At 43.2% G+C, this 27,413-nt stretch overlaps 1 protein-coding gene across 6 annotated transcripts in view; it reads right to left on the reverse strand.

Moving 5' to 3' along the window:
* ptk2aa (protein tyrosine kinase 2aa) overlaps nt 1-27,413 on the reverse strand; it is a 34,778-nt gene that overhangs the window by 1,443 nt on the left and 5,922 nt on the right. Inside the window, exons 1-35 of one of the 6 annotated variants that reach the window (XM_086014389.1) lie at nt 25,955-26,127; nt 23,438-23,464; nt 20,860-21,107; nt 20,059-20,231; nt 18,936-19,023; nt 18,639-18,718; nt 17,998-18,060; nt 16,505-16,559; nt 13,935-14,075; nt 13,468-13,545; nt 12,632-12,739; nt 12,375-12,492; nt 11,826-11,856; nt 11,186-11,250; nt 10,884-10,970; nt 9,810-9,827; nt 7,494-7,550; nt 7,165-7,185; nt 6,327-6,424; nt 6,165-6,249; nt 5,988-6,088; nt 5,802-5,917; nt 5,289-5,389; nt 4,691-4,780; nt 4,407-4,611; nt 4,031-4,142; nt 3,872-3,946; nt 2,965-3,063; nt 2,513-2,617; nt 1,923-1,985; nt 1,732-1,771; nt 1,237-1,340; nt 389-544; nt 221-301; nt 10-95 (exon numbers count right to left, since the gene is read on the reverse strand). In XM_086014389.1, coding sequence (XP_085870515.1) covers nt 10-95; nt 221-301; nt 389-544; nt 1,237-1,340; nt 1,732-1,771; nt 1,923-1,985; nt 2,513-2,617; nt 2,965-3,063; nt 3,872-3,946; nt 4,031-4,142; nt 4,407-4,611; nt 4,691-4,780; nt 5,289-5,389; nt 5,802-5,917; nt 5,988-6,088; nt 6,165-6,249; nt 6,327-6,424; nt 7,165-7,185; nt 7,494-7,550; nt 9,810-9,827; nt 10,884-10,970; nt 11,186-11,250; nt 11,826-11,856; nt 12,375-12,492; nt 12,632-12,739; nt 13,468-13,545; nt 13,935-14,075; nt 16,505-16,559; nt 17,998-18,060; nt 18,639-18,718; nt 18,936-19,023; nt 20,059-20,231; nt 20,860-21,107; nt 23,438-23,464; nt 25,955-25,973 — 3,194 coding nt within the window. In that variant the 5' untranslated portion in view covers nt 25,974-26,127. Of the gene's footprint in view, nt 1-9; nt 96-220; nt 302-388; nt 545-1,236; nt 1,341-1,731; nt 1,772-1,922; nt 1,986-2,512; nt 2,618-2,964; nt 3,064-3,871; nt 3,947-4,030; nt 4,143-4,406; nt 4,612-4,690; nt 4,781-5,288; nt 5,390-5,801; nt 5,918-5,987; nt 6,089-6,164; nt 6,250-6,326; nt 6,425-7,164; nt 7,186-7,493; nt 7,551-9,809; nt 9,828-10,883; nt 10,971-11,185; nt 11,251-11,825; nt 11,857-12,374; nt 12,493-12,631; nt 12,740-13,467; nt 13,546-13,934; nt 14,076-16,504; nt 16,560-17,997; nt 18,061-18,638; nt 18,719-18,935; nt 19,024-20,058; nt 20,232-20,859; nt 21,108-23,437; nt 23,465-25,954; nt 26,128-27,413 lie in introns of those variants that run through there. The other 5 variants (XM_086014391.1, XM_086014390.1, XM_086014392.1 and 2 more) reach the window with 5 other exon arrangements.

Below are 27,413 nucleotides of genomic sequence, written 5' to 3' on the forward strand. Positions count from 1 at the left end.
GGCGCTCACCTTGTCATGACGTACTGCTGCGCCAGCTTCATCTTGGCGATCAATTCTGCCAGGTCGGAATTGAGCAGCTTCTGAGCCATCTCGATCTGTGGCGGGTGGGACGATGTTGCGTGACAAAATGTGTCATTTTTAGGTTGCTGTATGAAAAGGCGTAGACGGGAAGCTGCACAGAAATGTGCAACCTGCGTTCCTCGCGGCGACTTGCGTTTACCTCTCGGTGGGTGCTGGCAGGCAGCACGGGAATGGTCTCATCCACCGTGGCCAGCAGAGTCCTCAACGCCAGACCCACTTCCTGTGAAACGCACACACAAAAGCTCCGCAGAAGTCATTTGTGGTCCCGGCCGAATGGTGCGTTTGTGACTAGCCCCAAAGCCCTCACCTTGACCATGGGCACGTACTCCTCGGGCGCCGCCGGCTGGATCCGGTTGGACATCTCGATGACTGACTTGACGAGCGCCGTCACGTTTTCGTACACTTTGTCGTTGGAACGGTCCAAGTTGGCTGTGGGGGGCGGGCTGATCTCCTGGGGCTGTAACTGCAATAGATATCCAAATATAGAGAGCTATAATGTTGATAGACACATAGAACAATACATAGAATCTACATTACGTTAACTACTACTATTGCTAAAACTACTGATACTGATTATGGCTCCAGAAATAGCAGTGGAACCTCCAATGTAAGCCTTAAAATAAATTACAACTACTTACCCTTGGAGAGTAATGAACATGCAGTCAAAAGGTGCGTTAGTTGGCATTCTTCCTATGGTTATTTCCCTGCGAGTCATTATGCTTTCCGCTACATGCTAATTATATTAGCATCTGCTAGGTCTAACTAAATATTTTGTTTGTAATGAATCTTTAACTGGATTGCTCATGTTGTCAAGAGAAGCCAGACACTTTTCCTATGTTGTAATAAGTTCAAATTGTACCACTGTTGGCGGCGGCAATCCACGATAGAAGAGACACAACCTTTTTGAAGGGCTCAAAACTTTTTGGAGGTTCCACCGTATTTACTGTCAATTTTTCACCAAACGAGTCTCTGGTGATGACAGGCTAACTACTGACTCTCTACGCTAGGACACACGGATCATCTTACCCTCCACGGCTATTTGGGGAGTCATGGGGGGGTGTTTGGGTAGAGGAGAGAGCGAGGCACAGCACGTTAGCCCAAAAGCCGTTAGCGCGGGATGGCGCCACTGCACACAATCGGAAGAGTAGGACGTACCTTCACGCCCTCGTTGTAGCTGTCGACGGGGCAGAGGCCGGACAGGGTGCTCAGGTGAGCGGGGGCCCCGGGGCGAGGGGGCTTCTTCGGCGGGGCCACGTGTTCTAAAAAACATACGACAGCAAAAAAAAAAAGGTTATAACCAAGTGTAAGGAGTTAATTATTTGCTGAAGGAGAAACTAACCTATATTTAAAGCAGAAGTCAACCCAAACATACTTTTTTCAAGAATATGTTCCCAGCAGGCCCACTAGTTGAAACACGGCATTCTGATTTAATTTTGCATTTGTGGAATTTAAGTTAAGCAGCAAAATGCACTTATTTTTAGCCATCTCCGCTGGCGGCCATTTTGTCTTCTGTCGACTGAAAATGACATCACAACTGCTCACAACGACCAATCACGGCTGACCTCATTTCTGAATCTGAGCCGTGATTAGTCGTTAAAGGGTGAACAAAATACATAAAATGTCTCTTTTAAGCTGATTCTTTTCTCCTACCTGGTTTGCCCACAGGCTGGTATATGTGCTGGCTTCCACCCTGCACAGAGAAGAAGAAACACGCACAAGAGGTCAGGGAGGGACGGGTTGAGATGTCGGCCATCTTGCGGCATGGCTGTGGTCATGTGACCGCCAAATAAAGAAGAAACATGCATGGGAAGAAAGGGTCAACGTGAGGCTAAAGAACTGACCGGCGCCTGGAGCGTCCCGTCCTCTCGTTCGATGCTCCCTCGGCTGTTTCTGGGCTCCGCCTTCTGGAGGGAAAAAAAACAACAACAACATTTATTAGCCATGTTGCTCCAGAGGAGAACAAAAAAAAAACAGACACCAAACAATATGTTCCTGGTTCTCTCCCTTTCTCTTTCCTTCTGTACCGTTTTGGTGAAGCATGCCTTGAAGAGTTGCATCCCGGGAGAAAAAAAAAAAATCCAAACAAGAAGAGTGGCACTCATGTGGAGGGAGAGACGGTCATGAAGGGAAACGAGGACGAGACGGATTTCAAGAGAGGAGAGGAAGTAGATGGCAGAAATAGGACCTAAAAGATGTTTTTTTTTTCCAAGAAGAGGAGGAGCTGCTCAAGGAAAAGATCCCCTCTATTTTTCCTCCCATTCTTTCCATCCACACCTCAGTGCTCGTTCCTACCCTCCTGCCAATCCCACTTCCTGTCTCACCGCCTACCTCGCAAATGCTCAAGCTGATTGGTTGGAGCCCGCGTTGGTCACACGGCTTCAACGCCGAGTTACCTGTACACTACTACACGAGCGGTGCGTGTTCGTGTTACCATGAAGCTCTCCTCCTGCTCCAACCATCGCTGGTCGTCCTCCATCTGCTGCTGCTGCATCATAAGTCTCTCCTCCATGAGATTCTGGCCTACGCACCCCGTATCCTGGAAGAACAAAAAAATGCTCAACCACTCTCATTTCCTCAAATTGTGGCTGGCCCTTAAATTAATTGCAGTTCCATTTATTTAACAGTTTCATTCAGCCAATTCCAATTGGGGGTTCTTTAAATATTTCTTCCTTGGTGGTTAGTGGAGACTAACAGTACTTGTGTACTTCCAGTACTTTCTTTTTTATAAATCAAATAAATTGTAAGGTCTTGAAGATAATGGAAGATGATTAACGTAGACAGTTATAAATATTTTGTGGGAGGGACATCCATTTGCATTATCTATTTATTTATTTTAAACTAGCTCAGTCCCTATCCGCAAGGCATAGCGGTGCTTTACTGTACCTCCACGTTGGGGTTCCACAGCGCGGTGTGGTCCGGCCTGTGCTGGTTCCAAGAATCAGTCGCAGGGAAGCCGCCTCCTACACCGCCGTGTGCTGTTGGCTGAAGGTAGACACCAAAGAGAGAGTTACAGACTCAATAATAATAATAATAATAATAATAATAACAATATAAATCAATGCTGAAATAACAAAATAAAAAAAAATTGCTGAAGCTATCCTGACATTAGCAAGATATATGCTGCAGATGTGATATTGTTGTGTTCGGTTATAATGCCCCGCTCCTTATAAGGGTAGAAGAGCTCAGCACAAGAGGAAATGCCTGCTGTCTGCTTGGATTACTTGCGAGAGGGAGTTGACTTCAGTCAATGCTGACAATATTGAAGTGCACTCTAAGGTCATGCTGACTGCGACTTTAAAAAAAAAAAAAAAAAAATGCCTGGAGGCTTACCTCTACTGAGCCTTTAGAAAGGAACTGATAGGATAAGCATGATTGTTTTTTAATTGTGTGTTTAGCTACTTGTAGTGTTTCGCTTTGGTTACGCAGGTTCTGCATCTCGGTGAGCTGCTATCGAGATTGAACTTCCGCCAAAAGTGGCGGATGCTGTGTCTCAATTAATCACTGGGTCCATCGTCACGGTGTACAATATATTGTATGTATAAAAAAAAATCTTTCAGTGTCCATCTTTTTCCACCCGCAGGAGAAAATTCCATGTTAGACCACTAGGCGGCGGTGTTCACCATGACATCCAAAACAGCGGCGTCATAGAAGTATAACTACAGTTTATATTATGATACAAAGTATTCAAAGCCAGAAAAAGGGGAAAAAAGTGACATAAATCTTATGATGTTAAACAATGGATATAAAAACATTTCAGATAGTTTGGTATATGCATGTGTTTGTGTACTACCTGGTAGTGGTTGTGTTGCGGGCTGGAGAAGTAGCCCTCACTGGAGCGAGGGCTCGGGTAACCCGGTCGACTGGGCTGCAGACACAAATAAAACACACATTCTGTCGAGTTCCCGAATAAAGTTAAATCAACGACGCTAACTAATAAGACTGGTCTCACTTTGGGCGGCGCCTCATCAGAACCTCCAGAGTCCCAGGACACTGTGACCTGTCTTCTCATCTCCATCCTCAGTCGCTCCTCTTGCTGCGCCTTCTCCTCCTCCAGTATGGTGCTATTACACAAATCCAAAAGTTGATTGATGAGAACTATTAGTTGCAATGATGCCCATCGATATTGTGATTGTTTATTCATGCCCCCGCTATAGCGCAGATTTTTAAGATATCCTTGTTCATTTTTTTTTGGGTATAAAGGCAAGTCCAAATGTATCTATTATCTATGATAATTTTCTGTCCATGCATGCAGAATTCGGTATGATAAAAAGTGTGCTGTGTAATGATTTCTAATCACCATGAACTGTAATCGATGCTATGATTACCTGAGTTGCGTTTTGAGTTCGGTGAACCGCGGCCGCTTGCTTGGGTCGTACGACCAGCACTTGGTCATGAGGCTGTAAAGGGTGGGCGGGCACTGCGGCGGCATGGCGAGCCGCTCGCCGTTCTCAATGCGGCCAATCACGTCGTTGTTCTTCACCCCTTGGAAGGGCTTGATGCCGTACATCAGGATCTCCCACATGCACACACCTGTGGCCGGAACGCATACATCATTAACAAGCCATCACCGAAATGATCCGATGTCAATCTAATAAGCAGACAAGCTCACCGAACATCCAGACATCACTAGCGGAGGTGAATCTTCTGAAGTTGATGGACTCGGGAGCCATCCATTTGATAGGAAGTTTACCTTTGGAGGCTGAAATAAGGGAGGAGAGAAGCTTGAGAAAATGTCCCGTGCCTCCAGTAGGTGGCGGTGAAGTCCAACATGGCAAGGACGCAAATAGACAACCATTCACACTCACATATGCAAATCACAACCTTAACCAAGCATACATGACGATGGGGCCGCACTAACAATTGACAAATGTGAGGCAGACACACAAGCCACTATAACTACATTGTCCATTATTCTGTATAATATCTAACATAATATGATGTAGTCACATTGACATTAATGAACAATTTAGAGTCTTCAATTAAGTTTCCTGGAGAAAACTCACCAAAGCACAGGGAAAACAAGCAGAGTCGAACCCAGAACATGCTACACACAACACAATCATGCTGTCCAACTCAAGCGGTTGTAAGATTGCACCCAAAAGTCGACCACAATCTGTTGCATGGAGTTCATATTATCCCCAAAGCATGGTTTGATTTTTGCGCTTTTATTGTATTCAATATAGTGTAAGGCGGTGCATGATTGTCACCTTTGTAGTAGGAGCTGTCCTCCATGTAGCGGGACAGGCCGAAGTCCCCCAGCATCACGCAGTCAATCGAAGACACCAACACGTTACGCGCCGCTATGTCCCTAAAAAGGCAGAAGATGACGCAGCGACACAGACTCTTAAATGTGAAGTCACACTGCGACATCCACGAGGTGTATTTATTATTTTAATGTCGTTTGTTTGTTGTACATGTGTTAACGGTGTATTGCCATTTATGTCAAGGGAAAATTGAGTTGAGACTGGGTGGAACTAACCAGCTGAGTATAAAATGGACATACGCAACATTGTGGCGTAACCTGCTGAAAAGTTCTGATATGAAGTCTTGACATAAGATTATCTTTCACAGTGCGCAGGGAACCTTACAACATGCGGTGAGTCCAAAACGTTTTGGGGAGCTGCCATTGCTCACAGAGTTTTGCTATTCATAAAAAACATGAAATACGACATGACGACATAGTCTTAGATGGAGGTATTAATGGTAATTGACTTCTTTACCTGTGCACAAAGCGTTTGCTCTCCAGATACGCCAGCGCAGTGCTGAGCTGGTAGGCGAAGAGAATGAGTGTCGCCAAGTCCAGGCTGTACTTCCTCACCTGGAGGAAGGAACGCAGCTGTAGGTGGGGAGAAAACAAAAGAATCAGTATGCATTCAAGCGTATGCATATTGCATATGTGAGCGGACCTCTCCCAGCGTGCACAGCTCCATGATGATCCACACCGGGTTCTCGGTGATCACGCCGATCAGCTTGACGATGTGAGGGTGGTCAAACTGCCGCATAGTGACTGCAGGAGCACGTTGAGTACGTTTAACAAAACGAGCGTGACTGAAACAGGTTTGCTCACTCGGTGGCTAACTTACGCGCTTCTTGCAGGAATTTTTCCCTCACGCTGTCCGAAGTGCAGTTCTTGCACGTCTTAATGGCGACGGCCAACGCTGGCTTGTCCTGCATAACAACATCTTTAGCTTTAGACCGAATCTGCTTGAACACATCTTCCGGTGTCACTAATTCTGTATACGTACGGGGATATTGTAGACTCCTTGGTGCACATCTCCAAACTGACCTTCTCCTATGCAGCGACCAAGCTCGATCCTGTCCCTCTGGATCTCGTAGTCACGCGCTAAAAATAAGAAATGACGTGATGATGCCGATGATGACAAAAGAGAGGGTTATTGCGTTTTTCTTTCATGATCCTTTATAAAGGTTTTTTCAATAACCTGGAAAAAATAGCGCCTAAAACAAATTTGGCAAATGAAAATAAAAATGTATCTAAACAAAACTGAATTAAATGTAATAAGATTTTAACACAATTAAATTACAGTCAAATGTATTAAATTAATCGATTTAAGAAAAAAAAACACTATGTAAATTATATGTGTATATATAATTAAATGTGTCCAACAAATGAGACACCCCACGCCAGCAGTAGATAAAAATAAGATCAAATTCATACAAAAATATATTTAGCATTTTTCTTTGCCTGAAAAAAAAAAATACTGAACCCCCCAAAATAATTGACAAATAACATGACGGGAAAATATCCAATATTTTTTTTAAATTAGGGTTGGGATAATAGTCAGTTAATCATTACCAATTGAATTTGGTTGTTCGAGTGGAATCAATTGTTGATTAATGTCTTGAAAGGAGTTCAGAACATACAGCCCCTTCAAATATTTTACATTTTAAAAATTGAATAATTAAATTATTTATGAAATAAGTCAATTTAATCAAATGCCCATCTCTGGTCATCATAATACGGAATTTGTGGCAAAGAAAAATCTACAAGCAGGCATAAAGAAGTCGGACAGAATGAGAGAGGTAAAGCTTTTAGTTGTTTTTTTTTTTTTTTTTTTTTTTTACCTTCCACTATTCCATAGGTCACTGCGTTGGCGATGGGTGGGTGGGGGAAGAAAAAAAGAGGAAGACAGGGAGGTGAAAAGCGGGAAAGAAGCAAGACAGCTCGGAAAACACGCAACCAGGCGATTCACAGTCAGCGTACTTGGCGGGGATGTCATGTCGCGTACACGCATGCATACAGAGAAAATATGTCCAAATTCAGTTTGCTTTCAAAGAGGAAGTAGAAGGAGTGAGAAGGAGAGACTAAACATGTCACTCTCCCCTGTTTGTTTTTTGTTTTTTGGCTTACAGGACAACAAGGAGAAGAAAGCCAACGGAAATCTTGCACTTACTGGAGGGCATGGTGTACGTGTCCTCTTCGTCAACTATCTCGGCGTAGTCATCAGTCTCTGTAATGAAAATGAAACACGATGACAAACACCACAAGTTTCGAGAAAAAAAAAAAAGGGCATGCACGTTATTGAGGAAGCGCAGCAGCTTACTGAAAAAAGTCTCACTGTTTTGATAACTCCTGCCCAAAGCGACACCCATGCAGCTATACTTTCTCTCTCTCTCTCTCTCTTACAAACACGCACACATCGAGACACACACACACACAATTGGCTCGGTGTGTCAGCTGAGCTCTTTGACAGCAGCTGGCGTTGCAGCGCGACGGCGGCTGGGAAATTAGGAGGCCAGGAGGAGTTCAAGAGGAGATAAACATAAATAAAAGAAGCAGAGAGCCAAAAGAGATGTTTGTAAGAATCAAAAACAGAGTGAGAGAGGCAGGAGGAGGAGGAGGAGGAGGAGGAGGAGGAAGAGGAGGAGGAAGAGGAGGAGGGGGAAGAGGAGGGAAGCATGGACAGAATCCATCCTAACCAGATGGTTGGTGTTTAAAATAAAAATCAGGCTGCAGACTCAGCTGCTAGCAACAAGAGTCGAACATCTGCTGTCCGCGCAAGCTTTGCGCCCGATTCGTCGGACTCTCTGTGGGAACACCGGGGATCTGCTCCTTAATTTCTTGATTAACTCGAGAAATCTTTGCAGGAACGCGCCCGCCGGCAAGTTGCAGGTCATTCAAAGGCTAATAAAAGGCAGGCTCAATTAAAACAATCGGAGCCATCAAACTACACAGGATTGCCTTTCAAGTTGTTCAAGTTTCAAAAGCATTTTCCCCATCGGGAAAAGGAATTTTAATTTGTTGTCGCCGTCATAAAACTCTGACTCTACAGGTGATGTTTTCTTGAAGCCAATAATCCTAAAGTGCGGTGCAGAAATGCAGGGTAGGCGCAACATTAAAGTGGACATGCAGGGATTCCCAATTTAGTACTATTTCTGGAACGCCCTAAGATGCCCCAAAAGCCTTGACTAATAGGAAAGTAACAATTGGCGTCAAGGAAGTATGCTGAAGTGATACATTTTGACTGTTTAAGATTGTGTCGAGGAGGAGGCTATTGTGGCTATAAAAAAGGTCATCCGTCATTTATTTATTTAAAGATAATGTAAGATGAGTTTAAAGGATATTTATTTGGGATGTAGTTTGTGCTATATTTATTGTTTTAACTATTAATGGAGGCAATTACTTTGGATCTGTATTTTAGCGGGGTATCAAAAAAAGCAGTTTTGTCGGAAGCAAAAATGAGCAGTTACGGCAGTAATTAGTGTTACGGTCTGATAAGTGGCATACTTGTCGCAGATTTGAATTATTATTTGATTACTTGGTGATGAAGTGCTGCCTCCACAAGTGAAAATTCTGTGGGGGTTTTTTTTCCAGGGTGGGTTGCATGCACTTTGCCCATTGTGCACGTGAAGGAAATCCATACTTACAATTGGCCCAGCAGTGCAAGGGCCAGGGCGCAAAGTCACTTGCTTGCATGATACACAATAGTCCCAAAACAGGCTTATTTCAGCAGGGCAAAAAAATGGTACATGTAAAGTGTGCTGTAATTCTTGATTCTTGGGGTATTTAGGAATAATTTCACTTTTGGGGGGGTTCGACTTTTGGAGATACTTTGGTGTTTGGAAAATACAAAACGAGAGGTTCAAAAATGAGTTTTAAGAAGGGAACGGAAAAAGCTGCATCAGTCACATTTCATCAGAAGATGGTTTACCTTACTTATGCTTTATCTAATTATAAAACATTCCAGTCACGGAAAAACAACACAACCATTGGCTTTTCAAATTCCAGTCTCCCTTTAGTGTGTGTGTTTGCCCATTATAGACAGGAATGCATCGCTTGAAACCAGCCATCCTCTGCCTCACCATGACTTTGTGCAAGAATATATGTCAGTCCACGTGTGCATGATTGCATGTGTGTGTCTGTGTGTTTGTGTGAGTGTGGGGAGGGAGGGAGAGAGAGAGAGCGAGCGAGGCATTTGGAGAAATTCCCTTAAAGAGACACATCCCATAGTTGCTCTGGTGGCGTGTCGCTCTTGTTTTTAGTGGCAAAGCATTTAATTGTATTTGAAAATTACCCCAGATTGGTCGAAAACAAGGCGATTTTTTGGGGCTTTAGTTATTCTGCACACAGTACAGTACATTGTGCAAAGGGAGGAGGAGGTAAACATGCGTGACGGTGGCCCGGACCCACAGCGCACTTTCATAGAAGAGTGCAAGTGTACCATGGGGTGACATGAAACAAGAAACAACAGAGAGATTAATCACTTTACCATCCCCGCTAAGATCTTCTGCAGGGTCCGGGAGAGCATGCAAGAGCAGAAGAGGAGGAGGAGGAGGAGAAGAAGGAGGAGGAAGGGAGGGAGGGACAGAGAAAGAAAGCATAGGTTAGTCTTGTCACAAAATGGCTGCCGCACAACCTGCAAAGCCAAACACGCAGGCAGTTAGTTAAAGCTCCAATAAATGTGTTAAAGCAGCAGCATGCAAGACGGTGGTAGGAAGACGCCACTGTGGCTTGCACGCGATGCAGTCTGCGGCCACTTGTAAATATTTGTGTCAGCGGCCGAGGTGAACGCTGAAATTCCAGTGGCGGACTTTAAACAGAGAGCAGACAGATTTGCTTAGGAATCGCCCCCCCCGCCCCCCTCCCAAAAAAAATCCAACAAACACTACAAAATGCAGTACAACAGATGAGTGGAAGCTGTTATAGCTGCAAAAAGGAGGCAGAAGTGCTACATTTTCGCAATGGTGTCCCAATACTTTTAACCCTTAGTCCCTCTCCCGAGACAAATAATTTTGTAGCTTGTATTCAATTATTTTCAACATCAGTGTAGCTTTGACATATCTTTAACAGCCATTCAATTTGATCCCGTCCCCTCCGTGACTGCTAATGACTTAAGCGCAATGCCGAATTCACAAACGTGAACATGCGCTTTGCCTGCGTGTCAAATTGGAAGCCGCCAGCTGAGAACGTTGGCAAAACGTCTGCGGCATTCCGGCTGCCGTGCAGATTAATGGCTCACTACACTGAGCTGCGGCTGTCGCCTCAGCCCATTATAATCGCAAAAGTCTTCTTTCCTGGCCGCGAATTCAGCTCTGTCGCTTTAAATCAACTGTCTTAAAACATGGATAAAATATTGGATTTGGAATTCAGCAAATTAAATGTGACCTCAGAGTCAAGGCATGTGCTGAACTCATCATTTTTGCTGTGCTGCTGCGCTCCACTTGCAAGGCTAATATTAATGCTGTTATTGAAACAAAGCTTCGTTATTTAGAAAACATTAGAAATGCATATACTCGAAATTAGCATTATTATTTGGATTAGGCATTCGCATGACAAGGAATACCCTTGGGTGGCGAATCGGAACAGAAGACAAAGGGGAGGAGGAAACGACGCGCCTTGGCCGGCTTAGGAGGAGTCGACGGCACCAGGTCTGCGGCCAATTGGAAGACAAAGGGGGAGGCGGGGGAAAAAAGACGGCGCGAAGGGACGACGGACAGAGTGCAGGAAGAGGCCAAGCGTGGAGGTAAACAAACAGAAGACAAGACAGGAACAATGAGAGAAAAAACAGATGTTGGAGGAAATGGAAAGAGCAGAGCAGTCACTCGGGAATATGTGACAGAGTGAGTGCGCCGTTCCTCGACTTACCTGAAACAGAGATCGTTCTCACTCCACTCTTTACCGCCTCCAACTTCTTCTCATTATTAGTCAACCTACAAATAGAAACATGGATGTGTTCACAACCCAAAGTGCGGCAATTATCTCTGCCTTTTTGTGGTGGCCCGCGGAAGGGGCCAAGGAGCGAGAGGCCAAGGAAAAGAGGAGGAGACTTGCACAAGTGGAAACTATTTGGCTGCCAAACGTATCTCCTTATTTGACCAGACATGGGGCGAGAGAGAAAGGTACACACAGAAATGAGTGATACTTGAGTTTAAACGGAACAAAAAAAAACAAGGTAGTGTGAAAACTGGATCCACCAACGATGGGATAAATGCTACCTTATTTCCTCCTGTAGCGGGCAGGGGCTTTTATTTACTCAACTGCAGATGGTCGAGGCCATTGTTGGAATAACATAAAAAAATATTGCCAGTAATTTATGTGAGGCGGACGTTGACGAAAACAAAATGAAAAGGAATATTGTGGTGGGAAAAAGGTGTTGTCCATTTGAATGGGGTGTATTTGTTCAAATTGAAGAAATAAGGTAAATCTGAGTTGAGAATCACCTAAATGACAATGGAGTCAGGCTTTGGTACAACACAACTTAAAATTTAGAGTGAACGGCACTTACTTTGGAAGGGAAGGTAGCGCTCTCTCTCCCTCTAGAGGACAAATGCAGAACAACATGTAAGATTACTACAGAACAAAAAAAAATTTTGGCAGTCCATCCATTTTCCAAACCGCTTATGGTCCACATAATTACAACTTTTCTACGCGTACTGGACACTAATAGCTGCAAAATACGAGTACAGTAATGCCTTGATGAGAGCCCCAATTTATTTTCGAGTTTTTTAAGTTTAAGGTCACTTAGTCATTTCTTGCTTTGCGTTGTGAGTCAAAATCCCACAGAAATCCTATAGGTCTTTCGCAGCAAATCCTTTTCAGAATTAGATACGAATCTCTAAGTCAAAGCTTAACACATCTTCATAAAGTCAGACATTTTACTTTTGTACTGGATGTCATTTGATTGTGCATGTGTATCTAACAAAATATGTAATGCTTGCTGCAAACACAGGTCCATAAAAACAAAGTTGGTTAATAGTTTCCATTGAGTGTATATTAAATAGCATCCACAAATTCTGAGCAACTGAATAGAAGGACGCATAACAGACGCCTCTACCTTTCTGAACTCTGACAATGAGTGAGCGCGTTTCCATGGAGATGAGCCGACAGTAGCCGTCAATCAGGTCGGCCAAATTCTCCGCCATGGTCAGAGAGGCTGTCGTGACGGTGAGTGGCTACGTGAGGAAAAAAAAAAACACACACACAAAAAAGTTCCACATCTCAGAAGACATGTGACTGACATACAGCATCACTTCCAGCTACTGTTAAAGTCAGAGAAAAAGCTAACATTAACTCGAGATCATGCCAATGTACCTCGGCGGCTCCCGCGACATTGACTTGCAGCATTCCTTTCCTGTCCTTCTCCTCCATGGCCGAGTACTGGATGGACTGCACTTGGGTGAAGTTAGCCAGATGGGTTGGCTGTAGGTAGAAAAAGAGACCACTCAAAACTATTTTCTTTAATTCTATTAGGCAGTGTGTGTCAACATTAAAAGTGCAAATATCAATGGCATCTGATTCCCTGGTATCGAAAATAATGACATACTCTGTACGACGCCACATTGGACATTTTGGAGCGGTTCACGCAATCACTGTGACGTCACGCATGATGCAACACGCTACTGCTCATTTTGGACTGTTTCCTGGTCTATTGTGCTATAAAAATGCTGTATTGCGTCGTCAAGTATTGCCATAATTTAGATAGCACTCCTACCCCATGTCAGATTTCATATGCTTTCTTGAAAGAAAAAAAGGCATTTAATGTGGGAGTGACTGGGGAACGCAGCCAAACCGCGTGTGTTCCGTAACGGTTGCATATTGAAGGAAAACTGTGACTGATTGTCACCAAAATGTATATGTACATGTGTAGGTATTTGCTAATAACGCTCTAAAAATACAAAAAAACAAAACTCACAATGTTTTTTTATCCTATTTATGTCAGGTTGCCTCTCTCAAAAACTTTGCCACTTCATGTACAACAACCGTGACCGGTTGTCACCAACATTTGTGTGCACACGGATATGGATATCCTAGTCAAAAAAATACATAACAGGCAAATTCGTGATGGGCTGACTTTGTCCCACAATTCCATGTCGATGCTGTTTATAAAGCACCCCGAAAACAAACGGAAAGTGTAGACTTTTACTTACTGTTGAGCCCTTGTCCGTCAGATAGCTTATGCCTTCCTCGGGTCCGATCGCCAGCTCCACCTGAATCACCCAGCTTGACTGTGAGGAGGAGGAAAAAAACGTGAACCCCCATATATCTGCAGTTTGCCATTCACAAATTTCTCTATTCGCTTATTTTTTGTTATATGCTACGTTATGTGCAGAAAACCCCCTCTATATTTCCCATTTTTGTAGTCAGGCCAAAGCCATGTCTAACATGATGGCCTTGGTGGCATCATGTGCCATCTCGGGGCCAGGGAGCTCTTTGGAAGTGAGGAGAATAGTTTCATTTCATAAGGCCATTTCTGTGAATATTAACGTGGAAAAACACTACAAGGCCACAAATATAAAATTGTCAAATGTAAAACAAGTACAGTCGTAACTGACCTGTGAGACTCAACGCCACCACAAGGGGTCAACCTTACACAAGGAACATGTGTCCCACTCACCCCAAGGGCGCATTTGAAGCACTCCTTGTCGTAGCGGTGGATGGGTGCCAGGATCTCGAGGAACTTGAGGATGCACTGCTCGTCGTTGAGGTTGGCCACCTGCTTGAATGTCTGCTGGATCAATTTACGAAGCGTCTTGGCCTGAAGGAGGATGAGAGACAATGAAGTCCATCCAACTATTACCATGATACTACGGACTATTAAGCACGGACAGATGGGCAGTGATGAACATAAAAATCACTCCTGGAACATTATTATGCCATTTGCACTTCATCACTTTATGAATAAACCCCCACATACATATATGTTTACACACAAACATGTCATTATCCGAACAGCATAATTGCTAAGTCACTTTTAACATGTTAAAAAAATAAAATAAAAAATTCAACGTGCTTGAAAAATGTTTTTGCCTCTGTAGATTCTCAGTCATCCAGGTGAAGGCAATCCGCAATGGTTGAATCGAAACTGGAGTCTTGTTGATAATTTGTTGAATTTGTTTCCCCAAAACATTCAAAAAAGGATTTATGCAGTTATGTTAATAGGCTAAAGATGTGAAAATAAAGTAGAGCTCCGCAGCTAAACTGTGAACAGCTCACCATATAGATTAAAACAAGAGATTAGAAGAGATTGAGTTTGGAGGTTGAGTTCAAAGTGGTTTTAAAAGAACTTGCAGTAGGCTGCTCTGGCACATTAATAATTGAAGAAACAAGGTCAATATCGGAGGAAATTATTTTTTTTTTTACAGTTTGTTTAACAGGACATGGTTGTGGCTGTATAGTCATCCTAACCATTAAATTTACTCATATTTTCACTCACAAGGGAAGTGCCTCACTTATAGAGCGGAGGTATACAGTATTATGTTGTCAAGCATGTACACAAGCGCCACCTGGAGGCACACACAAGTGGTCATTAAAGCGTCTATAATGTGACAAAACATTTTATTTATTAATCTATTTTGACTAAACCTCTGCTGGCCAACTTGTCAGCATGAATGGACTCTAAAGAAGGCTTTGGCCAGCCCTGACATCAGTCAACCTTTACTACCACAGCCATCTGGGTTTTTTTTTTGTGTGTGTGTCTATGCACGTGTGTTTGACAAGTGGAGTCTATTGAGAAAGAGAATAATCCCATTAAATGACTCCCATTCCCTTATACCCTTATAAAGACACCCACAAAAGTGACAGCTGTGACATCCCTCTGATGCACATGACTCTATGAACAACTGCAGATGTTCACAACAACTTTTGTAAAACAGGTGAAAATTTGGGCGTTCAAAAGATGTTTTCTGGAAAAATATCCTTCAAAAGTGAAACAAAAATTGGATTTCAGACCATCTAGTAAAATGTTGTGAGACTTCTGCCCAGTGAGCGCCTCACAATGATAAACAGACACAAGGATTGTAGTGTTTTGCTTTTTCATTGGCTTTTTTGGGGGTGCCACCATAGAAGGGTATCAGTGACAGCAAAGAGGCCAAGTGTGATCAAAGTGTGAATTTTACTGCCAAGAAAACATTTGGGATGAAAATCTTTAAAACTCTTCAATATGTACAGTATGATGGAAAATCCTTGTTATCAACATAGAGTTGGGCACAAGCTACAGACTCTATAATTGTGATTTAAACAGAACAATAGCCAATTATGCAACTCGACATGCTGAGTGTTTGAACGAAATGCCCCCTGACAGTCGGTCACCATCAATAAATATGACAAAATTGGTATTTGTGTCCCGTGTACCCCGTTTAAGAAAGGCCACACTTTTGAAAGTGTTGTCTGCATATCACCATTGTCATTTATATAACAAATGTATGTTAATCAGTTTCACTCAAAACAACTCAAATACTGTGAAACTACGACACCCACACTGACATCTGCATTCAAGTCCAATCAGACAATTTATGGATGTTTGACTACGCGTGTGGGTGTGTCGTGGGGGGGGGGGTGTTAGGGGTTGGGGGGGAATTCGCTTTATGTTGCCATGTTTGTGAAGAGGAGGTAAAGAAGTGGGCAGCTGATGGGAAGGGCAGGGAATGGGGGGGTTCAGCTGGGCTTGATAGGCAGACGGAGAAGGGAGGCACGCACCTCCCCCTTTCCTCCGTTATTGTTGGAAAGAGAAAGTGGGTTCAAACGTGACCCCGGGGGTTGCGCACGAGCGGTATCGCTCCCCTCTGCAGAGCATCTGTCTTCCCGCCGCCTGCCGACATCAGGACCTTTTAGGGTCACTGCGCCTTTCTTCAACACACCCTTCCCGTAAAAGTGTGCCGTAAATTTATCACTGACACCGTTATTATGCCGGCACACAAAAATCCATCCAAAATCAAAATTTAAACATGAATGTAAACTAAAATCTATTAGTGTCAAGCTTGCAAAGAAACAGTAAACAAACGCGCAGTATAATAGAGTCAAAATTATTATTACATATGTTTTCATTTAATTTTTTTAACATGCTGTGAACCAATAAAAACAAGCAGCAAGGCCACAAATGGGCCCCTGTGTCAGACAGTGGACAGTGAAAATGTTAATTAGTGAAACACAACTATGCAGGGGATTACTGTAGTGCTTTACTCTCACCTTGACTGAATCCAGCAGTTCTTTGGGGAAAAAACGCCTCAAACCGACATCCTTCCTGTGTACAGGGATAAGATGAAAAGCGAGAAGGGAGAATGTTTAGAATGCTGTAAATACTCACAGGAATGTTAAATGTCGCTATCTGATCTAAACTCGGTTGCATAAAGCGATGAGGCTGACTCACAAAACGGTTTAACTTGCAAAGTCACACTCACACAGGACTATTTTTTCCCTGTGTCTTTTGTGATGAGATCAGTGGAAAAAAAACTATAATTAACCTATAACAATTAATTATAAATCAACTTCAAACAAATGAATTATACCAAGCAAATGCTAAATAACGTGGCTGTTAGCATAATGGATAATGGCTCGTGTTAAAATGAGGGGAAAAGCTTGCCGACATATGGCACATTTTTATAGTCCATTATGTTTCTCTCAGGCATCAAAAGGCAAGTAGTTTGACTTTATTTTGGTTTTATTTAGTCTCATTATATAGGGGTTATCTTCTCTGCATACTTGTATGGCAGTGAGGAATGTCAAAATGCTACTTTAAACATTGCAGACAAATTCAGGATGTACATTTTGTAAATAGCATGTGGCTTTTAGTGTAAAGGATAATGGCTAAAATGAAAATGACCAGATAAGCTTGCCAATACATAACACATTTTTACTGTCTCTCAGTTTTCAAAGGATAAGTATTTTTACTTCACTTGAGTCTTATTTATTATACGTGTTGATCTTAAGGTGTTACTTAAAAGAAACCACCAGTACAGTTTATAAATGTTTTACAGTGGTGACTGTTTTAACCTGGATCAAATTAATTCACTTTTGTTTTTTAATGGGATTTTTTTTTTTTAATTGGAAGAACTTGAAACTCAAACTGCAACGCAAAATGTTGCTTAAGTTTGGATGTTTGGATGCTCAGCTAGTTTTGGCCTTATCTGTGAAAAAAAAAAAAAAACATTGAGTCATGTAAAGTTTGCTTTGAGAATTTTTGATCAACTAGAGAATGTTCAAACAGGCCAACTGTCAGGCCGGCAGTACTTCGCCCTCCAGATCTGCTTGGCACAAAGCTGACATCTTTTTGGGGACGAGGGACAGACTGAGACAAAATAACAAAGCAGAAGACTGCAAAGAGGACAAAGACATTCGATGAGCAGGAAGCAGGATACATAACGACTGGGCATTCTTTCTCTGTTCATTGGCGAGCTCATTAGGCTGTAGGGTTTGAAAGAAAGGACGACTGCAGAATCGGGCAGCTCATTAGAACCGGAGCCAAGCAGCCTCGTTAAGCCGCCCGGTTTGTTAGCGTTAGCCGTCAAACTGAGGCATGGACCACGGAGCAGCTTTGCCATCATGAGTAATTGCCATATTGACTGAGAATAAACACAAATGTATGGAACAGGAACTAGCGGAGTTGCAAAACATGCTAACAAGAGGATGAAGCTGATGGAGCTACACTGCTGACCTGGAAGTAAGAATCCCAAAGTACTTACTCTAGTAGCTCATAGTTGGATTTCTTGTCTAGGGCGTTTCCTCTCATCTCTTTAAAGAACCTCCTGGAAATCAGAGCAGAGCATATCTGCGTAAGCATTAAATCATCCTCGCTAAATAGCGGGCTCCAGATCTGTCAGTGGACCCAAGGGAAATGAACTAATTTTGGACACCTGCACATTCTAATGGAATCCAATACAAGAACTGAATCCAAAGCAATAACACAGTTGTTGAAATCAAGTGATTAATGTGTAAGTAGAGACAGTAGTATGAACTGCAAAGGTTCAGACAAGGAAAAAAAAAAAAAAAAAAAAAAAAAATCAATATCTGGATTTTGTTTTTCCCAATTGAGAAAAAAAAAAATCAGAGAAAACATCTTGGAAATGCACTTGTCATATTTCTGATTGAAAATTACAATATATCATTTGTTATAATTTAAAGCATTAAATTATTCAATTATATTGCTGAAGTAATGTAAGTAATGTTAGTCACTAAAGTAATGTAGTGAATTAAATAATTCAAACTACTAAAATGATGATATCCAAAATCCTAGGAAATACACGTTTTTAATCAGCTACCATTATTATCATGACAAAAACAAGTAATAGTTAAACAACAGCTGCGTCTTCACGGTGTGTCTCACCTGATCTCCAGGCAGCCCAGTTTCAGGGCGACATCTTGCTCCACTTGATCCCCGATCTGTGCCATGTAGTCATTTTTCACCTGGGTGCCAAATGACACATGTAAGCCACGAACGCATATGTTTATTTAAAGACACTGACATATTTATATCGCCGAGCAACAAATGGCACTTTGACAAACACAAACAGTCCTACTGACCCAGATGACTTCCAGGCAAACACACAGTCTGCAATCAGCGCCATATGTCTCATGTTGAAAGATGAAACGTGTGCGAATGTGTGCGTTTGTGTGTCTGTACCTGGTGGTAGAAGTAATTGAGTGTAGGTTTGTCTTCTGTAAACTGCTGCACAAAGCCTTTTGGGAGATATCGGATCCTCAGTTCATACCTGCAGAGAAGAAATGTGATTATTTTGAGAAGGGGTGGGCAACCGACAGACCACAGGCTTTTTGAGCATTTGATCCAACAATTCCAAAAGCAAATCAGAGGGTATGACGCAGTGAGAAAAGTGGTTACATCATCGCACAAGCAGAATAGAGTTGTTGACGTAGTCGGACAAAGGTGACATCTGCTTCCTTCTCTCTTTCTAAGTCCACGGTGCAAAAGGTCCTAAATGTACAATGGCATTAGAGGCGACCGCCACAATAAAAGTGATCCATGGGCCCTTCAATCCACCGTACAACAGACGGGGCTCGCTGGATTTTGCATGAGGCATCTCCAGTAAATCACTCCTGCCGCTTTTCCCTTTGCTACAGGCACACTGCTGAAGCAAGCTAGCTGTGGCTTTGTCAAACTGTAACGTAACGCTCATGACTTATTTTAAAGAGGTTTTGTCTTTAACCCATTAAGGATGGGAGCGCATAACCACGTTTCTACCACTGGAGCAGGGAGCGCTGTTGCGTCATCCTACCTTTAAAGGCGGGAGAGCGGATACATCTGTCTTTTTTTAATCCAATTCTGAGATATTAATCATTTTGTAAGTGTTGAATTTCTGGGAGAACTTCAGGTTTTCAAGGGTCATTCCAAAGGCGACCTTAGGTTTTGGGGAGCTGTTGAGACAGGCGCTTTAGTCCTTAATGGGTTAAGGGGATATCTGCCTCACAGTTTCTCGCAGAGGCCTGAAGACTTTGTGCTAACACCGCCTGCTAGTCACAACGGTTCATACTTCGGCCTTCCTTTTCCAAGGCTACAGTTGTAAACAAACCTGTTTATCATAAAGTGCACAATTGTATTGCTATACTGTGTCCTTTACTGTTTTGTCACGTAAAGCAGCCTCCATTTCCTACCAATTATCCTTTTCAAGTGGTGTAAAATATAAATGAAATGACATCTTTTCCTCATCCGCAGAGAGAAACTGCAGATGAATCTTTAAACTGCATTGTACAAAAGGGGCTTCTTGCGCATGACCTCAAAATTCACTCACCTCCACTCATCGTTGGGGCGCGCCTGTTCGTAATTCTCTCGGACATGCGACACGCCCATGTCGGGATGAAGCCAGTGCACTTGGTCTCTAGGTTGGCATCCGCTGCTGAGACGAAGGCCAAAGCATGACGTCCATCGCACCTTGTGGATATCCAGGATCTTCTGGATGATTCCCTGTTGACAAGGACCGGCACCCTGTGATATTGTCTTCAGTTCAACAAAATAAACGAGCTGGATTAAACTGATAGCACTGAGGCTACGGTACAGCAGGTTCACTTTGTGCATCACTTTATGCATGCCTGTCTCCAACTTCAGCAAATTTAAGATGACGTTCACACCCAAACAAGCTGCCAGACATCACATGCACATTAATGCTCAAAGGAGCATGTGTGTTGCCAAGTAAAAACTCTGGTAGGGGTGGGGGCTTTGACCCAGATATAGAGGGAGACCGCTTATTTATTTGAGTGGTGTAGTTTGAGGTCCAACATATGACATTTGGAGGTTCCGAACTGCACTCGGCGTAAGATTACGTTGGTGATGGGCTGAATTTAATGTTTTCAATTTGATTTAGACATAATTGAAATGTGAAAATATTTATGACCTCAAAGTCATTTTTATATGAATATTTACTGAAATTATGTAATGAAAAAAAATCGGCTAACTTGGCTAAATTGACCACAAAAATTGGTTGCCAAAAATGTTTGCCTCATAACTACAATTACAATTTTTTAAAACCATATTTGTGATCGAGCCATGCCAAATGGCGGAAGAATTGAGGTTAGGGATGTGGTCAAAATCTTACCCGGACATCGGTAGCATCCCCGTATCGGATGTTGGAGGACCAGCTGCTGAGTTCTGTGTTGGTTTCAAAGTGGTGGAACACCTTCAGGACCCTATCCACGGATCCGGCAGCGGTACGGTCCGACCCCCCGGTGCTGAGCCGCGACTTGTCACCACCGTCCAGCAGGGCGTGATTGAGGTTGGGATCCATGTAAGGCGTCGCCATGGTCTTCCCTGCTGACACCGCCGCGGCTAAGTGTCTGTCATATTCTGGAAAACAAGCAAATTATTTCCCACGTTAACATGATTTGGGCCAGGTCAAGGCTCATCCATTCTATAACCAAAGGGAGACAATGGACCACAGCCGTTTATTTTTCCTGACATTGACAAACTTCCTGGAATTAAACTCATCTGGGAATGCCTCCTGTCGTCATGTGTGTGTCTTGACTTGTGCTGGACGTATTTGTGTGGAGGAAGATCAATCATCAAGACCAAAACTGGTTAAAATGATCTACATGAAACTGTCATTTTACTACAAACAAAGCACTTGAAAAACATTCCTGACTCATATTAGAACATTACCTGTAAAAATGAATTGCTTTCAGATTGTTTGATTTTGAAAAAAAATGCACTGGAAGAACACGTTCATTAACATGCAGAAAAGACATTCTTCTAATTTCTTCCACTAACAGCCCAGGCTAAACTTCACTCCTCCTCAAAAGGCAAAAGCTTGTCTCTCATTTGAATTTTTGAACAGCTAACAGCGAATAGGCGGCGTTCACCGTAGCCAAGTCCCCCTATTAGGGAAATTACTGCCCTACCTTGGCCCCAACATATGGGAAAGGGGTTACAGCCGCTCATCGCCATGGAAACACATGTCAGTCTCTGACTGTGTCCGTCACCGCCGAGCACAGACAGGCAGCTGGCAGCCTCACAAACACGCATGACGCCGCACCTCGTCCCGGGCGAGGGTGATGCAAACGAGCACACAAGATCTGCCACCTCCAGCGGCATAACCCAGCAAATCCTTTAAAAGTTGGACGTTCTGACAAAGTCACATTTGAGTCCTTTAGCCTGAGATCCTCGGAGTCCAGAAAGTTCTCCTCTTCGCTCCCCACGGCGGCCCCCTTTTTCTGACGACAAGCACGCTGTTTGTTATCGGGCCGCTCTTGCCCCATGCCTGCGCTCCATAGTTACACCGTTGCCGTGGAAGTGTGACGTGGCCGTCATTTGGGAGAGAATTTGGACAGCTTTTCACCCCGTTGCGATGATAGTTCACAGTAAATCAAAAAAAAAAAAAAAAAAAAGAAAGAAAGAAAAATCGAACTTTTCCAGGCCAGTGCACATACACTCAGAGAGAACTAGAGACAATTAGCGAGGAGCCAATGGAAAGTTGTCCTCTTGTTTCGCAGCCGCGGTGTGCAATGAGACAGAGGGAGACAGAAGCAGAGATGCAGGGACGACGGGGAAGGCGACCATTGTCTCGGGGAAGAATGAGAGGAAAAGGAGGACAAACGCGGCACGGGTGAAAGTTGAATGGGGAGCCAGAGAGAGGCGAAAGGAGGAGCAGGAGGAATATGCTAATCACTAAAACACTGGACTGTTCAATGAATATGCCCTCCCACTTTTACTTATCACGGTGACGTCAGGGCCTTTTGTGTGCAGGGGAGGGATCATTTTTGGATGGCGATAGGACAAAGTAAAAAAAAAAATGTCAACTAAATAGCACAGTGGATGAGTGGTTTGCACATCTGCTTCACAACTGTTGGAATCTCAGCACGGGCCTGGGTGACAGAGCTCAAGAACGTTGGTGCTTGCCAGGCTGCCCGCCGCCACCCGGGCGGATTTCATCATCCATTTTGCAGGGCATAATTTGCATTTGTAATTGCATACAAGTAGTTGGGTCTCTGGATTGCCTGCACACCCTATCAAGGGTGAAATGACATGACCAAGTAATTATTTCGTGAGGTGGTTATTTCCAAATATGTGTTGCCATTTTGAATTTCCAAATAGTGACGTAACAGTAATTGCTCATTTACATGATACTGTTGCCAAACGGACTTTCACCACTAATAACTTGCAATTCAGCGGCTTGTTGAAGTGCTCCTGGCACAAGTGAAAATAGAAGAAGTGTTCTGCCATTCTTGATCGTTAGCGACGCGTATTTTGACCGACTGAACGGTTTTATCAAAACACCCCCCCAAAAAATACATGTTTTTCTTTAATGCTTCAATATAGTGGCAACTCATTGTAAAAGTTTCTATTTTCATCAACAAATTTGCCATATGCATCAACTTGGCCGCAGACGTGAATTTGTTATTAGCACACAGATGGATGGATTTGATGCCAGTGCACATAAATAATACGCTCAACTGCTCCGTTGACTTCATTTTGTACCCTCTGGGATGGACTTGGCGACCAGAAAGGAACCTACTTTCTAATTAAAACCATTCGCGGTGCGGTGACCTCTGAGTAACACCGCAAACAAATTACCTCCTCTGTTCTCCGTCAGGGGGAATCTTTGGTGGTCACCTCACCCCGAGTCTTAAGCAGCTATATGATAATGAGGATAAAATTAGCCAAGAGTGGGAGTCACTCACCTGTGTAGTAGGCAATCCTGGAGATATCTGAAAGACAAAGAAATAAATACCTTATTAATCTCAAAACGGTTAAGGTAAATAAAAATAAAAAAATTTAACTTTTCATGGTATGTTCAAATGACGTTTTTTTTTTTTTTTTTTTAATCAATACCTTAGTGAGAAACAACAATGGTATATGGATTGAGGATAATCAATAGGTCCCCAGATCCTACATAAATAGCGGAAAAAAAGCATTCAAAGTTGGGGAAACACAATACGTACTACCAGATTTACATGCACAGCCTCCCGACCATCTGGACTTGAATTATCACGGTAAACTACAAAACGGCGAGACATGAGACTCGCAAGACATTGAGATGCTGCCCCACAGCATCTCTCTGAATACTGAGGTACATTGCATGATGATAAATGCTTAACACGCGCTCTCAAACTCTCACAGGAAGTCCAAAAGTCATCTTTTGGATACTTATTACTTACCACCCAGTTAGGGCGCCACTGATCCTGAGTCAGGTCAAAAGGATAAGTGCTTTAGACAACCAGGGCTACACAATACTATTACCCAGGCATACAGTATACACACACACACACACACAAGCTCGGAGTGAAATGACAGAAGGGGGTCATCAACAAAGATGATGTAATGCAAAGAAAGGCCACAGAGAGGAAGTGCCAACTCAGGTCGTATAGTTTATCGACCAACACTCTGTAATATGAAACCAGTGTGCGTGTGTGTAGTTTATAAGTATGTGTGCAGTGGAGGCAGAAAGGGCCTTCAATCACTGATATATCCTACAGTATGTCTTTTACGATTTGCACATTTTCTCCGATTGCACATTTCACGGCCCTTGCCTGAAGGAGCGCCCCAAAAAGACAAAAACACACACAGACAAAAAAAAAACAAAAAAAAAACACTTCTTTAACTTTTTAACGTCTGTTATGCATGCAGTCCACCTGACAGCCCTGCTGCCTCATGTTGCGCCTCGGCAAGAGGCGCGCAGGTTGCGTCTACAGCCCTATGGACAAAGAAGTGTTACTAGAGCATGCAGTCCATCGCTCAACAGCGCTGCGCCCGAGGCAAGCTGCACACCTGCCAGTCAAAAACACCGCGGGGAGGCATGGAAATCGAGCCGCCTTTTGTATGCCTGTGACTTATTGACAAGACGTAGATAAATTGCCGTTTTAAAGAGTCCATTTGGATCAGGGTTTAACAAACTACCCAAATGATTCGCTGGCCAGTTTTTTATTGGTTTAAGTCAAATGTTAAAGGCTATCTTATTGATAGCAAGCAGGCACACAACCTCTTTCGTTTATGTTTTCCAAGTCATTTTTTGTGTGGTCAATCGAGTTAAGAGGATCGATGGATCCTCAAACTGTCAAACATAAAACGCAGATAAATCCTGCATGAATAAAACATAATAAAGGTCACGTAAACGCATGAGTGCTCGTCAGTGTTTATCTGCCAAAGCACATGCGCTCACTCGCGTGTGCTGAGTTGAGGTGAAGCGATAACGTGTTAGCACGCAGGGCTGATACATCATGTTTTATTCAGCACCGATCAAATGAGAGAAAGATCGCTTTTTTTTTTTCCTTCCATGATCTTGACCTTTTTATACATTCAGGAAAATGATTCATGTGGGGTTCAATTGATGCTGGTCGACTCTCAAGTTGTTTCAATTTTCCCGCCTTCTAACCACGTCTTTCTGTATAAACGGTACCGATACAGCATGGAGGGGGACAGCATTTTTTTTTTACTTTTGCAATTGGTACCAAAAGGCAGGACAGTGCCTATGCGGAACAGTGTTAAGGCAGGTCAGGGGGTGTGAAACTTACCGCTTCTAGAATAAAAGACCTTAATTGAATCCCAATCCTGGTCAAAGAAATTTGCGAAATCACCATGTATTTAATACGTCACAATCATTACCTGATTGTGGGATCCTGGTTATATGTAAGACTACACATGGTTGGGACAGAATTATCAAAACTAGAATAAACTGTATAATAACCTAGAAATGAATAAATTTTGCTGTTCTCTGTGTAAAAAAGGCTTTAGTCATAAGGCCTACAAATAGAAACGGATCAAACAGAAACATACATATCGAATGCGTACAAGACAAAAGCAGGACTAGTCTATCTGAGGATGCACAACACAAGCCTCTAATTTAACATCCATATCCACTCCCCCACACACGCAACTTCGCACACACTTGAAGCCTCCTTGTGTGCACACTTGACATTTAACAACACACCCCTTGATCAAGAGGAAAGAGGATTATGTCACCTCTCTCAATTGTATTTTGACTGTATGGATGGATGGATGCGCACTTGAATGCTTTAATCAATTAAATAGAAAGCTGCTTTTGAAATTTAAAGTGTCACAAAGTCAGTTCGCGTCCCGCTGGATTTTCACGTACCAGTTTCCCCACGTTCCTCAAAACTGACCTCTTCATCTACAGCAAATAGAATGTGACACATGCATACAAGCCGTGTATTAAATCCCCACCTTGTGTCAAACCTTACCATGGTATAATCCCTCCATTTAGAGTCCAGAAGAGAGGAAAAAGAAGAACAAGATTCTCCCCCCTCCCACTAAACCAAATGAAAGGAGGCTATACTGGGAAAGCCCAAATCCCAGCCAGGCTTCTGTGGTCACTGTGTCAGTTTACAAACCGGCCTTCCCCTTCCTTCCTAATCCCGCGCTACAACTACTACAACGCTGACACACACGAGCGGGGAAGAGGAGGAGAGTGGGAAGGAGAGAGAGAGAGAGAGAGAGACAGAGAGAGAGAGAGAGAGAGAGAGAGGAGCTCATAAGGGGGAGGGAGATGAGTGAGTGGATGAAGGAGGAAGAAGGGGGAGGGGGAATCTTTGTCCTGCAGGAGAGGGATGAAGGGGAAAAGGGAGCCAGATGTACAAGTCACAGTGAGTTGACAAAAGCGGGAGGCAAGAGATACTGCAACGTGAATGAGGTAAAAAAAAAAAAAAACAACAACAAAAACACACAAGATGGCTGAAAATATGAGATTTTGGTGGAAATTACACACAAAGGTTAAGCACGTAGGTTTCTACGGGACTATTTTCCAGCGCTGCAAACATGACAGACGAGTGAAGCCACAAAATTGAAAGTTAAGGAGTTTGGGTGGCATGGTGTGGTGTAGTGGTTAGCACAACTGGCTTGCAGTTGAAAAGTTATGGTTTCTTGGCTCTGGCCTTCTCCTGTGTGGAGCTTTGCATGTTCTCCTCCCAAACTCCCCAAAACTTTTAAGTCCATCTGTGTGAAAATATCAGACACGGAGCAAGCAGGACCAAGTTCCTCGGAAGCAGTTCACCTTCGGAGGTAATAACAGACCCGTACCAGGACATGACAGAATGGTAGGATAGGTCTTTGTAAGAGTCTTTCAACAGTCGTGAATACTGCGGCTATACTCTTCCAGTCCTTGAGGTGGCGCTAATGAATTTTCACAAACTTCAAGAGTTATTTTTCATGAAAATATTAACTGTCATTTTGACTTTACTTCTAAAGCAGTCTTCAACACTGTTCGCCCCCGGTCATGCGTGCGGTGGTAATAGTCGTGAAAAAACTGTTTGCTTCTTCCCACCACAGCTCCCTCTGCTGGATCTGGAGGGTCACTGCCCAATTTGACCCAAATGCAAGTGGAAAAACGATAAAAAAAAGGCGTTCCACTAAAACTGCTTAACAATAAATGTCAGTCGATATTTCATGTCTCACCACCTGGCATCACGCAAAATTGACACAGCTTTACATTTGTTTGAAAATCTACTAAAGCCTTGTAAAAGTGGGGTCATGTGAGAGAGTGTGTATGTGTGTCCGTTTTGCCTTTGGCCCTTCCGCCTCTCTTGACACAAACGGCACCTCGAGGGGCTACTCCATTAGTCACATTGTGACATTCTCGGTTGCTCGACTGAATAGTTTGACGCTCCCGCTGTTCACTTGACTGCCTATCTAGAATTCGGCTCT

Source organism: Filicampus tigris, chromosome 18 (assembly GCF_054856515.1).
Source record: "Filicampus tigris isolate MCC_2025a chromosome 18, RoL_Ftig_1.0, whole genome shotgun sequence".
Taxonomy (NCBI): Eukaryota; Metazoa; Chordata; class Actinopteri; order Syngnathiformes; family Syngnathidae; genus Filicampus; species Filicampus tigris.